A 13,611-nucleotide genomic window follows, 5' to 3' on the forward strand; every position below is an offset into this window, starting at 1 on the left:
CCTGGGAAATAGTGACCATAAAGTAATAACCTTCCAATTATCATTCAAAAGAGCATTTCAACAGGGAAGAACAAAAATACCAGACTTCAAAATAGCTAAATTTAGCCAACTAAGAGAGGCCATAGGCCTAACTAACTGGGACAAAGTCCTCAAAAATAAAAATACAGTCACAAAATGGGATATCTTTAAAAGCATCCTAAAATATCATTGTGAGAGGTACATACAATATGGGAATAAAAGGTTAAGGAACAAAAAGAAACCAATGTGGATAAATAGAACTGTAAAGAAAGCAATAAATAACAAAAAGAAAGCATAAAAATCACTAAAACAGGAGGGTAGCACGGAAGCACTGAAAGACTATTAGGAAAAAAAATAGAACATGTAAAAAACAAATAAAAGAGGCCAAACTAGAGACTGAGAGATTAATTGCCAAAGAGAGTAAAACTAACCCTAAAATGTTCTTCAATTATACAAGTACAACAGCAACTTAAAAAGATTAAAATAGACAAATCGCCAGGACCGGATGGCATACACCCATGTATCCTAAGGGAATTAAGCAATGTCATAGCCAGACCCTTATTTCTGATATATGCGGACTCTATACTGATAGGGAATGTCCCACAGGATTGGCGCATAGCAAATGTGGTGCCAATATTCAAAAAAGGTCCAAAAACAGAGCCTGGAAACTATAGGCCGGTAAGGTCAACATCTGTTGTGGGTAAGACTACTTTCACACTAGCGTTTGAGCGGATCCGTTCTGAACGGATCCGCTCATATTAATGCAGACGGTGGATCCGTTCAGAACGGATCCGTCTGCATTATAACTTAGAAAAATTTTCTAAGTGTGAAAGTAGCCTGAGCGGATCCGTTCAGACTTTACATTGAAAGTCAATGGGGGACGGATCCGCTTGAAGATTGAGCCATATGGTGTCATCTTCAAGCGGATCCGTCCCCATTGACTTCCATTATAAGTCGGAACGGATCCGCTCGCCTCCGCACGGCCAGAAGGACACCCGAACGCTGCTTGCACTCACTGAGCGGAGCGGAGGCTGAGCGCTGGCAGACGGATGCATTCTCAGTGGATCCGCCTCCACTGAGAATGCATTAGGGCCAGACGGCTGCGTTCAGGGCCGCTTGTGAACGCCTTCAAACGGAGCTCACGAGCGGACACCTGAACGCAGGGGTGAAAGGAGCCTAAACTGTTTGAAGGTTTTCTAAGAGATGTTATCTTAGAGCATCTCAACGGAAATAAGCAAATAACGTCATATCAGCATGGCTTCATGAGGGGATTGGTCATGCCAAACTAATTTAATTTTATCAGTTTCTATGAGGAGGTTAGTTCTAGACTTGACAGCGGCTTCTCCAAAGCATTTGACACAATGGTACACACTCAGATTGGGTCACTGTCACTAGTGGAGTACCTCAGGGGTCAGTATTGGGCCCTATTCTCTTCAATATATGTATTAATGATCTTGTAGAAGGCTTGCATGGTAAAATATCAATTTTCGCAGATGACACTAAACTGTGTAAAGTAATTAACACTGAAGAAGACAGTATACTACTACAGAGGGATCTGGATAGATTGGGCAGATAAGTGGCAGATGAGGTTTAACACTGTCAAATGTAAGGTTATGCACATGGGAAGGAATAATGCAAGTCACCGTACATACTAAATTGTAAAACACTCGGTAACACTGACATGGAAAAGGATCTAGGAATTTTTAATAAACAGCAAACTAAAACGTAAACGTAAAAAACAGTGTCAGGCAGCTGCTGCCAAGGCCAATAAGATAATGGGTTGCATCAAAGGGGGCATAGATGCCCGTGATAAGAACATAGTCCTACCACTTTACAAATCGCCAGTCAGACCACACATGGAGTATTGTGTACAGTTCTGGGCTCCTGTGAACAAGGCAGACATAGCAGAGCTGGAGAGGGTCCAGAGGAGGGCAACTAAAGTAATAACTGGAATGGGGCAACTACAGTACCCTGAAATATTATCAAAATTAGGGTTATTCACTTTAGGAAAAAGACGACTGAGGGGAGATCTTATTACTATATATAAATATATCAGGGGTCAGTACAGAGATCTATCCCATCATCTATTTATCCCCAGGACTGTGACTGTGACGAGGGGACATCCTCTGCGTCTGGAGGAAAGAAAGTTTGTACACAAACATAGAAGAGGATTCTTTACGGTAAGAGCAGTGAGACTATGGAACTTTCTGCCTGAGGAGGTGATGATGGTGAGCACAATAAAGGAATTCAAGAGGGGCCTGGATGTATTTCTGGAGCTTAATAATATTACAGGCTATAGCTACTAGAGAGGGGTCGTTGATCCAGGGAGTTATTCTGATTGCCCGATTGAAGGAATTTTTTATTCCCCTAAAGTGGGGAAAATTGGCTTCTACCTCACAGTTTTTTTTTTTGCCTTCCTCTGGATCAACTTGCAGGATGACAGGCCGAACTGGATGGACAATTGTCTTTTTTCGGCCTTATGTACTATGTTACTATGTTACTTTTGTTATTTAGTTTATATACCAAAAATGCTCCAGTTGTGAGATATTCTCTTTATTGTAATGGTGCCCCTGGTGTTTAGTCCATATAGTAGTGTGCATGTCTGTCTACTGAGTATGGTTGCACCTACTCAGTTCAATCAATCAACTGTCAATAACTAGCTAAGCATTTTCACTCGTGTCTTTCAAGATGCTTGAGGTATGTTATAGCTACAGTCAGTGATTTTTTTAAACTTTATGCACTAATATAGCGCTACTATAATCCACAGTGCTTTACAGACATTAGCGCTGGGCTGTCCTTAATGGGGCTCACAATCTAAGTTCCCTATCAGTATCTTTGGAGTGTGGGAGGAAACTGAAGTACCACAGGGAGAATATACAAACTCCATGCTGATGTTGCCCTTGGATTCAAACCTAGGACCCCAGTGCTGCAAGGCACCAGTACTAACTACTGCCCAGTGTCTTTAAAGATGCTTGAAGGATGTCATAGCTACAGTCAGTGATGGCAAAAATTATACAAATCGGACCCTTGACTCACTATGGATATTGAAATCCTGTTTATGTCTGGGGAAAATTGAATGATGACTCTATGGTCTGGAACTGCCAGACATTGGTGGTGGTACCTTTGGAAATTAAGGATCTGGAGGTATAACTCACATATGACCAAATAGATTTCTGAAATTGGATGATGGAGGTCTACTAATAAAGATTAATAACATTAATGAAATCTTGTGTTCAAAACTGAGCTGCTCAACTGATATCTTTGTGTTTGCATAGTGTTTGTATACCTTAAGAAGCAATGTGTCTGTTCAGACTGATGTGTTGGACGCAGCTGTGTAAGATTCTTTGCAGTCCGTGGGTGTTGAGAAGGAGCAGGCATATTGTAGATAGATTTGTTTCTGCAGTTTTTCTCCCTGTGTTGATATTTTGCAGCTCTAAAGCTTGAGGTTTTGTTTTGGAGATAACATCCGGGGGTCCAGCCAAGTTTATACAGGAAGAATGTAAGCTGGCCCCTTTTAATTAATGCCCTTTTAACAAATCATACGTTATCAGACTAAACCAGAGTCTACAAGTTCACTCCAAAGAAATTCCTGGAGCAGGAAGGTATCTTAAACAGAAGTCCACTTCTGTAAGCTCAGCCACTAAGACGCCTGTGGCACTGCTTGAGTTCACTTGAACCTACTGTTCAGAGGGCAGGCGGCTGCACAGACGACCCTTATATCATCACCCACAGGCCTTGTATTTTACTGGGAGTCTAATATGTATTCGCGGTGAAACCTTTATTATAGTCATGTCTGATTTTGTTTGGCCCACCAGACCTGGCAGCCAATCCAAACACTTTATTGCGCTGCCGATTTGGAGGTCTGGAGGATTTGTGAGTTTCAGTGGTTATCTGCTCTCATACATAATGCGAAAACATTAGTCACTAAGGACAAGAAGTCTTCATTTTATTTTCGTTGGGTTACACTTATATGTTTTCTCTGGAAACACTTAAATAAAAATGGGAAAAACATCTGCAGCAACTAACAATTCCCATCTATGTGTTTTAGGACTAGATCTATGAATAAATCTCTTTTCCTTGCCTCCAAATCAACAAAGAGGAGCTCTTGAAGTTAGGGTAAGCAAACTTTCGCTTGTATATATAAAAACACAAAAACTTCTCTACTTTTGAGCCTGTGTCTAAAAAGGTTTTCTATCTGGTAACTATGGTCCCCAGTAGTAAATTGGTGCTTCTAAATGCTAATTTTGGTTCCAAACATAGTTCAGTTGAGACCATTTGGGGTTATCATTAATTAGCTTTTTTTTTATAGATTAAGACTAAGTGCATACAGTGTTTGGGCACTACATTTCACGTATATATGGAAAAAGCACAGCAAGTTGTACTTTCCTATACAGACGGACCACCAGAAAAAAGCATATAATACAACATACTTTTTTTTTTTTAAGCAAGAATTTAAGCAAGAAAGCCTACGAGTGATGGATGTCACTCTATGGAATCTGTTACAGGCCCATTTCAGACATTACTGTCATAAGTGTTTACCTTGAACACTGTGCAGCACTGGACTGAAGTTCCTTAGGCCCACTAGAGGAAATGATTCTGAGGGCCCACCCTCTGTGTATATCGGACCTTAAGAGACCTGTTTTATTAGAGATATATTATTGTCAGAGCTTGGGCCCACCGGAGGATCCTCTAGTAGTCTGATGGGCCAGTCCAACCCTGGCACCGTGTATACAGAGACTATTCAGAAACAAAAACTAGAAATGTCAGCCGGATAAAACGTCCAATTTATACTATTTTCTGAAGGCTGTTATTACCTTTGTATGACACTAAAAAGCATGTCAAACAAAGGCCTAAGGCAGAGAACTGTAGAAAAGTTGATTCGTTACCAGCAGAAACTTTTAGATATGTAGAACGATGACCTTTACAGACCAACTGTGAACAGTAAGTTGCTTAGAAAGTGGCTTCTTTGTGTGACCAGCTTTAGATCATAGTACAAAAAGTAGATATAGACCCACCACCTAATTAAAGATTTTTTCCCCATCTAATTTGATAATATCTATATGTAATTTATTATAAGTTAAGAAGTTATTGAAGATACTATTGCTGTCTATAATCCACGGTAACCACATAAACTACTACTGTCATCACGTAGCATTATTTGACTATGCCCCCCTCCTCCCAACTTGCAAATGATACTTCTGCATCTGTTTCAGGTATCAGGAATTGTTAGGCAAGTACACTTAACCACCCTTAAACACATTTAAACACCTACCTTTAGGGCATGGGTTTGTGGCCATTGTGCATTTCCTCTTCTCTGTAGTAGGTGGACAGAGAGATTCGCCTCCTAGTGGTGCCTTTAGAACCTTCCTACTTCTTTCTTCAAATCCATTTTTTCTTCCACATTTTTTTCCTTTAGGAGTACATGGACTCCATGGTCCCCATTCACTCATTTCACATTGTGCTGAAACACAAAAGTTAATTTCTGTTTCAAGAAATAAAAACTGTAAAGGCTGACAACACAAAAGACAATAAAAAGTGTTGGACAGAGTTGGATCAGAATGTAAAATTATAATTATTTCTAACTATTTGTGCTATAATCCTTCCTGCTCATAGATCCCTTCTCAACAAACACTGACAAATTAAACATCGCACTCAGCCAGCCAAAATCCTACTGTGTACTGATGAGGGGCAAACACTCTGAAACAGCTGTCTATGAATGGATATTTGGCTTGGTTATTTTCACTTGTCATGTTGGGCTTCTTAAAAGGTCGGACTTTGACTCAAAGGGAGCCTCTTCCAAAAGGGGGCGCAAGCGAGATGGTTCTCTTTTCCTGGCAGATACCTCTTAGCATTTTAGAGTAAGGCAATAAATATATATACCATAAAGTATATACACAGTTGAGTTACATTATTATGACCACCAGCTAATATCCAGAGTAACTGCCACGTGTAGCATGGACAGCTAGCTGGCCTGGAGTAACTCAATAAGGTAGGTTGTCAAAGGTATCTGGAGCCATGCGGACTGCAGTCCATCCCACAGCTGCTGGAGGATGTGTGAGGGAGGATCCATAGAGCGAACATGATTATCGAGATGGTCTCACAGATGCCCAATCGGGTTCAATCTAGGAAATTAGGGGGCCAGGGTAGTACTTAAGTTTTGATCATACTCTTCTAACCAATGCTGGACATTTCTAGCTGTGTGACATGTTACATTGTCTTGCTGGAAGATGCCATCCACCTCAAGGAAGACAATCAGCATGTATGAGTGTACATGATCTGCAAGGATAGATTCATACCCCAATCAGTTGAGTGTCTTCCATATGGATGAGTGGGCCTAAAACCCAAAGGGTTGTTCTCTGATGTTTCTCACCTGACATGCCAACCTTCATCCATTCGATAGAGCAGAAATTGTGTCTCATCAGAGAGAACAACCCTTTGCTAATCAGCAGAGGTCCAATTCCGATGTAACTTCATAAGCAGAGGTGCATTGGCCATTCATCTGCTTCATTGGCCATTCATCTGCTTCTGAGCCCCATAAGCAGTAGGGTTTGCTGAACTGTTGATTTAGACACATGTCTGGTTCATTTTGGCAGTAAGCTGCTCCACTGTAGTGTTTTGGTCAGCCCCCGAACAGCTTCTTAGCCAACATTAACCTTTCACATCAATGGGACCTGGTGCTTCACAGTTTCCATGTCATTTATTCGCAATGGTCTCATTTGTCCCCTCACTATACACTTTTACCACAGCAGCATGCAAACAATTCACAAACTGGGCAGTTTCAGAATTACTGTCACCCTTGGTCCCAAGGCCAATAATTATCCATTTTTGAAACTCTGATAATCACCCCATTTACCTCTGACAGCAACGAGGAATGTATGTGCAGACAGCCTATCGCACACCTTGTAACGACCAAGCCAGGTCATGACACGTGATTTCCTACATGCTGCCGACATCAAAAGTAGGAAGTTGTAATAATAATGTGACTTGACTATGTATTTTTTTTAAACATATGCAACTGTACAGACATGCAGTTACCTATGTCTGGAGCATGTATTTTGGTGAAACTTTGTAAAGTTGTACTTATATTAGACTTACCGGAGCTGCATTCCTTTGTGCCGTTTGCTGCAATAAATCCATCTGGACAGGTGGAGTAACATACTCCTTTATGTAAGTAGAAACCATCATTACAATTTGTGCAAAATGTCTTGCTGAAGCATTCCTCACAGTTAGTCATTTTGCATCCTAGAAAAATGAATAATAATAATTGTCAATGAATAACAATAATCCAATTCATAACTTCCATATGTTTGAATATCATGTATCTGTAGATTCTAAATATCTGGATGCATCTTTTTTGTGGTTACAGGAGTATTCTGTTTCCAGCAAATAATAGTTATTTATAGCATAATGAAAGGTTATACAATTTTCCAATGTACTTTCTGTATCACTGCTTTCATTGCTGTCATTCAACCAGAACCTTCATTGCTTACTTCCAGTGGATGCAGAACTGCCCTGGTCATGTGGTGGACAACTGCATGGCTTGTTATAAGGCACACCTCTGATAACTGAACAGTTCTTCACCAGCGTGTGCGTTACATGACCAGGACAGATTTATATCCCTTTGGTAACACTGAAAATGTGGTTCCCCATACGCTCCTTGGCCATTTATTTTCATATTAAAAAAGGATGGCAGATGTAAGACATATTTTAATAGATTACAAAAGCAAGGAGGCATTAAAGGCATTAGCCGAATATTTTATATATTATAGCAAAGTGCAGGCAGACTGATAAAGTAAAATAAATCAGCCTTACAGTCCATTTCCTAGCCACTGCCATTCCAGTGCTGCCACTCTATCCTGTTTTGCTGGCTGCAACCCATGCCATGACATCCTATTTTGGCAGCAGTGGTGATGTCCCAGACATCGCTCTAACCAATTACTCTCCTCAGTGTTGTACGGCACAAGACTGTTAAGGCCAGTGATTGGCTGCAGTGGTATATGGGACATCACTGCTGCACCCAAAACAGTATGTCATTGGCTGCAGCACAGAAAAGAGGATGGGGCAGGAGTGCTGTAGAGGAGGGGTCTGGGAAGGTTGTTTATCAACCTGTCTGCAGTTTCCTAAAATAAAAAAAACATACTTGGACAATCCCTTTAAGCAGACTCAATATTCTTTAATCAGGCTGGGTCTACTTGTACCTTTCCTGTGTGGCCATGATATATCCAATAGCTGCTCATTTATTGATTATAGAAATTGAGCTGTGGAAAAGGTTTAGGGGATAGCAAAAGGAGCACTGAAGCTGGCTCCAGGAGCAACCTGAGTATGAAGATGAAAACATGCTCCAGTAATCAGGCAAGAGACTTATTTACATTGAGTGCTCTGCTTTACAAAACCATGCCACTAATAAATCAGAAGCCAACCAGTCCTCCCTACCCTTTATTCTGCAACATAAGTGCAGGGGAGAAAAGGTAAGCTGAAAGCCATACGCTTGAGACAGGCTAACCTCGTTCAGCTTACAGCAGTACAGCACAGGAGCCTGGACAATACCAACTAACCCCTTGTTATGCCTTAGACCACTAGGGGTTGTTTGGCCGACAGCTACTCCTTCTGACCCTCCTTCCCCAATAACATGCTCTAAGGAAAAGGGAGTAAGTCGCTGTTGGCTTATTGTCCTTGAGAAGAAATTATTGGGCATGATGAAATTCAACATGCCAGACTATTCTTTACTCTGACATCTGGCATTAGAAGAGCGTCAGGATTCCATCATACACATTAGATGATCAGCAAGTCCCACCAAAATTGGCAGGTTTGGCTGACATTCTTCTAATGTATATAGTAACATTTATACACCAAATAGAATGAAAAGTCTAACACTTGATGGGAAATTATCTTTTGCATAAAAACATCAGTTTATTAAAAATCCATTAAGAACACATGACATGGGGCCATGGGTCAATCTGCTGACATGTTTCGAACCTAGCTGCAAAAGTTCTTACTCGTAGACTTGAGGATAACTATAAGTAAGAACCTGCAGCCAGGTTCAAAATACGTCAGCAGATTGGGGCTCTGTGTCATGTATTTTTAATGGATCTTCAATAAACAGACGTTTTTGTGCAAATAATATTTTCCCCTCAAGTGCTGGTGACTTTTCTTCTTATTTGGTTGATTACTACGTGTGGCCAATATGGGGTTTCATGGACACTGGGTGGAATCATATGCAATTGGGCTTGCTATGTACTATTACGGTTGGCTGGGAAAAAAAAGCATTTTTGTATATAGCAACCTTTATAGACTACCAAAAAACCTGTTAATATGTAACTATGACATAGCAAATGGTCCCTTTATTTAGATGGCTGGTTTTGCCCTTCAAGTGATGGACAATAGCAGTTGGTTTCTTAACCTTAATATACCCAATAAGAACATAGAAAATCACTCATGATAAATATGACATTTCTATACTTTTATTTAAGGGTACGGCCATACATCTAGGTTTCTTCATGCAGTTTTGGAAGCTAAAACCAGGAGTGAATAAAAAGAAAACAAGAGAAGTCATATCTTTATACTTTCTTTTTTTATGATCCACTTCTGATCTTGGCTTCAGAAACTGCCTCAGGAAACCTAATCCTGTGGCCGTACCCTGACGGTCAACTTACTCATGCACTTGCTAATATCCCGATTCCGATCACCATAGTAGCCTTTAGGGCAGGATTGCAAACAGACCCCAGTTTGTCGTATGTCATTTCTTTCCAAAAGGATAAAAAGCTTAGGTAAGCACTTGACACAACCATTAAACTCGGAACAAGCCTCACAGCCTTTGGTGCAGCTTTGGCTTACGTCTGTACTTCCTGTTGAAAGAAAGATTTCAGTAGAAAATCACTTAATTTGTAAAAAGTATTATCTTAATTTAAAGCCTTTTTTTTCTGGGATCATTTTATATATATTTTTTTAATATGGAATCATTGTGGTATACATCATAGGTTTGTTCATTGTATTTATTCCTATGTTCCTCTATATACAAAGCAGCAATGCAAAGAAACTGTGATGATGTGAACCATAGCTAGCTCTATCCCAATAATTATGCTTTCTGTTGCAAGAACTTTATAAAGTCCATTATTTAAAATATTTACTATGTGAGGGCTTATGCTCTGAGCTGGCCATCACTAGGTGATCAGTCGGCATCTGACACTCCGTACCCCTGACGATCAGCTGTTTGGGTGTAGCTCCGTTGCTGGAAGTTGGCATCAGAACCACAGAGCTCTGACAACCTTGACATCCCACACGATCATTAAAAGAAAAAAACAAATGCCATTGAGATGATTTCCTGGTTGGTATGGATTTAAAGGAGCAAGTACCAATCACTCACTTCTACCATTTGCAAAAAGTACCCTTTGCAGAAGAAGAATCCATAAAGTTTTGAAGAATTGTACAACCATCTCCATAATACAAAGTGAGCAGATTTAATGATCCGGTCTAATATTTAGACAGTATAGTATATGCCAGATTTATCACTGTGGCTCAGGAAGGATGATAAAGTCTAGTCTAAGTTCATACCACTCTTTGGTTGGCTTTCTTTGCACCATAATTCTGCTGCACATCCTCAAATATTAAGACTTGCCCCTTTCTAGCAAGCCACATAGCTTAAGGTTTTTATTTAAGGGTATTAATTAAGGTTTATTCACCAACTTAAAATGCGATGTTTTGCCCATAGCAACCAATCAGATTCCATCTTTCATTTTCCAAAAGGAGCAGTCCTGAATGAACAGTGGAATCGGATTGGTTTCTATGTGCGAAACGTCGTCCATAGCAACCAATTAAGCCAGTTCTACTTTACACCAGTTTGATAAATTTCACCCAGAGTGCTCCAGTTTTCTTCGTCATAGTATCTGCGGGGACCTCCATGGTAAGGCCCAACACTGCCTGCACCACCATTTATATTGAACTTCTACCACAAGGTTAACAGTCTGGTAGAGCTGCTGTTACTTTGCTTTCTGTATGTATTGACTGTTATATTTGTAGATATTGTGTAAAACGTACAGTATGTCTACTAGTCAAGGTATAGTATAAACCTCGATTTCAGTGTGCCCAGGTCTAGAATGCTGCAACGTATGGCGAACTGGTGGCGCCTCTGCATGTAAATTACCCCAGTTCATACTACTTTTACATTTAAGTAAAACATAAATGTGATGAAACATATGGTGACGAGGGTATATACTGTATATATTCACCTAGTAACTGTTAATTAATTATTACTGCTGTAGACCTTGAAATTCAGAACAATAAAATTTATCATGTTCGGCAGTGTCAGGTATTGTCATTATAAGCAGCAGTTTGTCTTATGTGTCTGTGGTGACTATGGTTTCACAAAAATGCCGAACCCTTTCTGTGCTGGGAGTGTTTACAACCCAATGAGTTGAAGGAATGTGTGATTATTTGTATTCTTGTTCCTTAACAGCTTCTTATATCCTGTAAACAGCCAAAGCAAATTACATCCCTTTTTATTCCAGCAGATCCTGGACACAATGTGGCTTGTGGTTTGTGGTTACCTTGTTCTAAATTCTTTTTCTTCTTAAATGTTAATAGTCTTACAGACCACTGGTATGTATCATGCAAAATGACTTGTTAAACTGGTTTTCTTGGCATATCCACTGGATCTGGGAACCGGCAATCAGACACCCACTAATAACACTTTTAATGGAATATCCAGATATTATGCCATAAAAGTCCCTTTAACTTTCGAGATAATACATATTGTAGTGCTGATTCTTATTGCCACAAGTAACAAGATAAAAAGTCTTGATAGATTTAAAGGGATGCTATCAGCAGTTTCAGCCATGCTTTTATCATCAAGATTTATGTGTTATTAATATGTTGTTTTATTTTGCCATATTCTCCTTCTGCAAGTACACTGTAAGTGGAGCTTCAATGAGAAGTGCTCTCTGCATCGAGCTGCCTCACAGACCCTCCCCTCTGCTCTATGTGACAGATGCATCATCCAACCAGTAGATGACTACACCGCAGATGGGATGGTGTCATGGCGCGGTGTGGGAAAAACACTCCACACCGAACATAGGAGGGAGGAGGGAAAGGTACTAGGCCTGGAAACTTGGGTTAGGGGAATGGTCACCACCTAATGAGTCCCTAATCTGTGCCCTGACTACTAACAGTATGAACAGACCTCGATGGTAGGAATGTTCATACGCCATAACCTAGGCCCTATCTTACCCTAAAAGGACCCTGGAGATAGTATCAGGATAACGGATGACCTGTTCCTTCCAAGCTGAAGGAACAGGAGACCCCCTCATCCCTAATACCAAAAGGAAGAGAAAAAAAACACAAACAAAAGAAAAAGAGACACTTAACTCCGAAGTATGCAGACAAATTGCACTACCTGAACTGAAAATACGCACTTCTCCATCTTAGCATACAATTTATTCTCTCTCAGGATCTGTAAAACCTGTCTCACATGATCCTGATGAGTCTCCATGTCTGGAGAACAAATCAGTATGTAATCCAGCACAACAAAAAACCTCCCCACCAGATGATGAAAGATATCATAAACAAAATGCTGGCAAACCGCAAAAGCATTAGTTAACCCAAAAGGCATGACCAAACTCCTTAAAATGACCCTCTGGGGTATTAAACGCCATCTTCCATTCATCCCCTTGCTTGATCCTGACCAGATTATATGCCCCCCTTAATTCCAACTTGGAGAAAATCTTGGCACCGATAATCTCGTTAAACAAGTCAGGAATCAAAAGAAGGGGGTACGGATCACGGACCATAATCCGATTGAGCTCATGGAAGTCCAAACATGGCCTAAGAGTTCTGTCTTTCTTCTTTACAAAGAAAAACCCTGCCGCCACTGGGGACTTGGAAGGCCTAATATGTCCCTTAGCCGAACTCTCGGCAACATACCGTCGCATGACCGCTCTTGTGGGTTATATAGCCTAGATTTGGGCAACTTCGCTCCGTGAATAAGATTGATAGGACAACCATATTCCTGATGTGGGGGTAACCCCTGGCAACCACTCTCAGAGAATACATCAGAAAAATCTGAAATGAAGGAAGGAACAAAGTTAGTGGTCAAGACAGAAAGAGATGTATTAGGGCAGTTGTCCATGCAATATTCACTCCAATCGAGAATCTGTCTTGCTTGCCAATCAATGGTAGGATTATGTTTGCTAAACCATGGTAAACCCAGAACCAATGGAGCAGGCAGACACTCCAGCACAAAACACGAAATGAATCCCTGATGAAAATCACCCACTCTTAAACGGATGTCCTGCACCATCTGTGACCAACAGTAAGTGGTGCGGAATCTATTGCAAACACCAAAATATTTTTCTCTAATGCACTTTTTGTCAACCTATGCATACGGATGAACTGACCATCAACTAGGTCAATGAACACCTTAATTCCCACAGTTTTGGACTCTAGCACCACCTCGGCAGACAGGAGAAATTGGGTACTACCAGTAAATGACAAAAGAGAGTTCTCTGACTCCCCACCCACAGCACCAAGATTAAGATGGGAATTACACGTTTTCTTTCTTTTGTTTTTACCTTGATGCTGAATATAAGGACAGACATTAAC

The 13,611-nt window shown here is 40.5% G+C and overlaps 1 protein-coding gene across 3 annotated transcripts in view; it reads right to left on the reverse strand.

The window, feature by feature from the left end:
* The window catches only part of RSPO1 (R-spondin 1), a 181,257-nt gene that overhangs the window by 14,841 nt on the left and 152,805 nt on the right, over nucleotides 1-13,611 (reverse strand). For all 3 annotated transcript variants that reach the window (XM_044286163.1, XM_044286162.1, XM_044286164.1), the window contains 3 exons: nucleotides 9,672-9,863; nucleotides 7,114-7,260; nucleotides 5,291-5,479 (listed from right to left, as the gene is read on the reverse strand). In XM_044286163.1, the coding sequence (XP_044142098.1) occupies nucleotides 5,291-5,479; nucleotides 7,114-7,260; nucleotides 9,672-9,863 (528 nt within the window). The remainder of the gene's footprint in view (nucleotides 1-5,290; nucleotides 5,480-7,113; nucleotides 7,261-9,671; nucleotides 9,864-13,611) is intronic.

This window comes from Bufo gargarizans, chromosome 3 (assembly GCF_014858855.1).
Source record: "Bufo gargarizans isolate SCDJY-AF-19 chromosome 3, ASM1485885v1, whole genome shotgun sequence".
Taxonomy (NCBI): domain Eukaryota; kingdom Metazoa; phylum Chordata; class Amphibia; order Anura; family Bufonidae; genus Bufo; species Bufo gargarizans.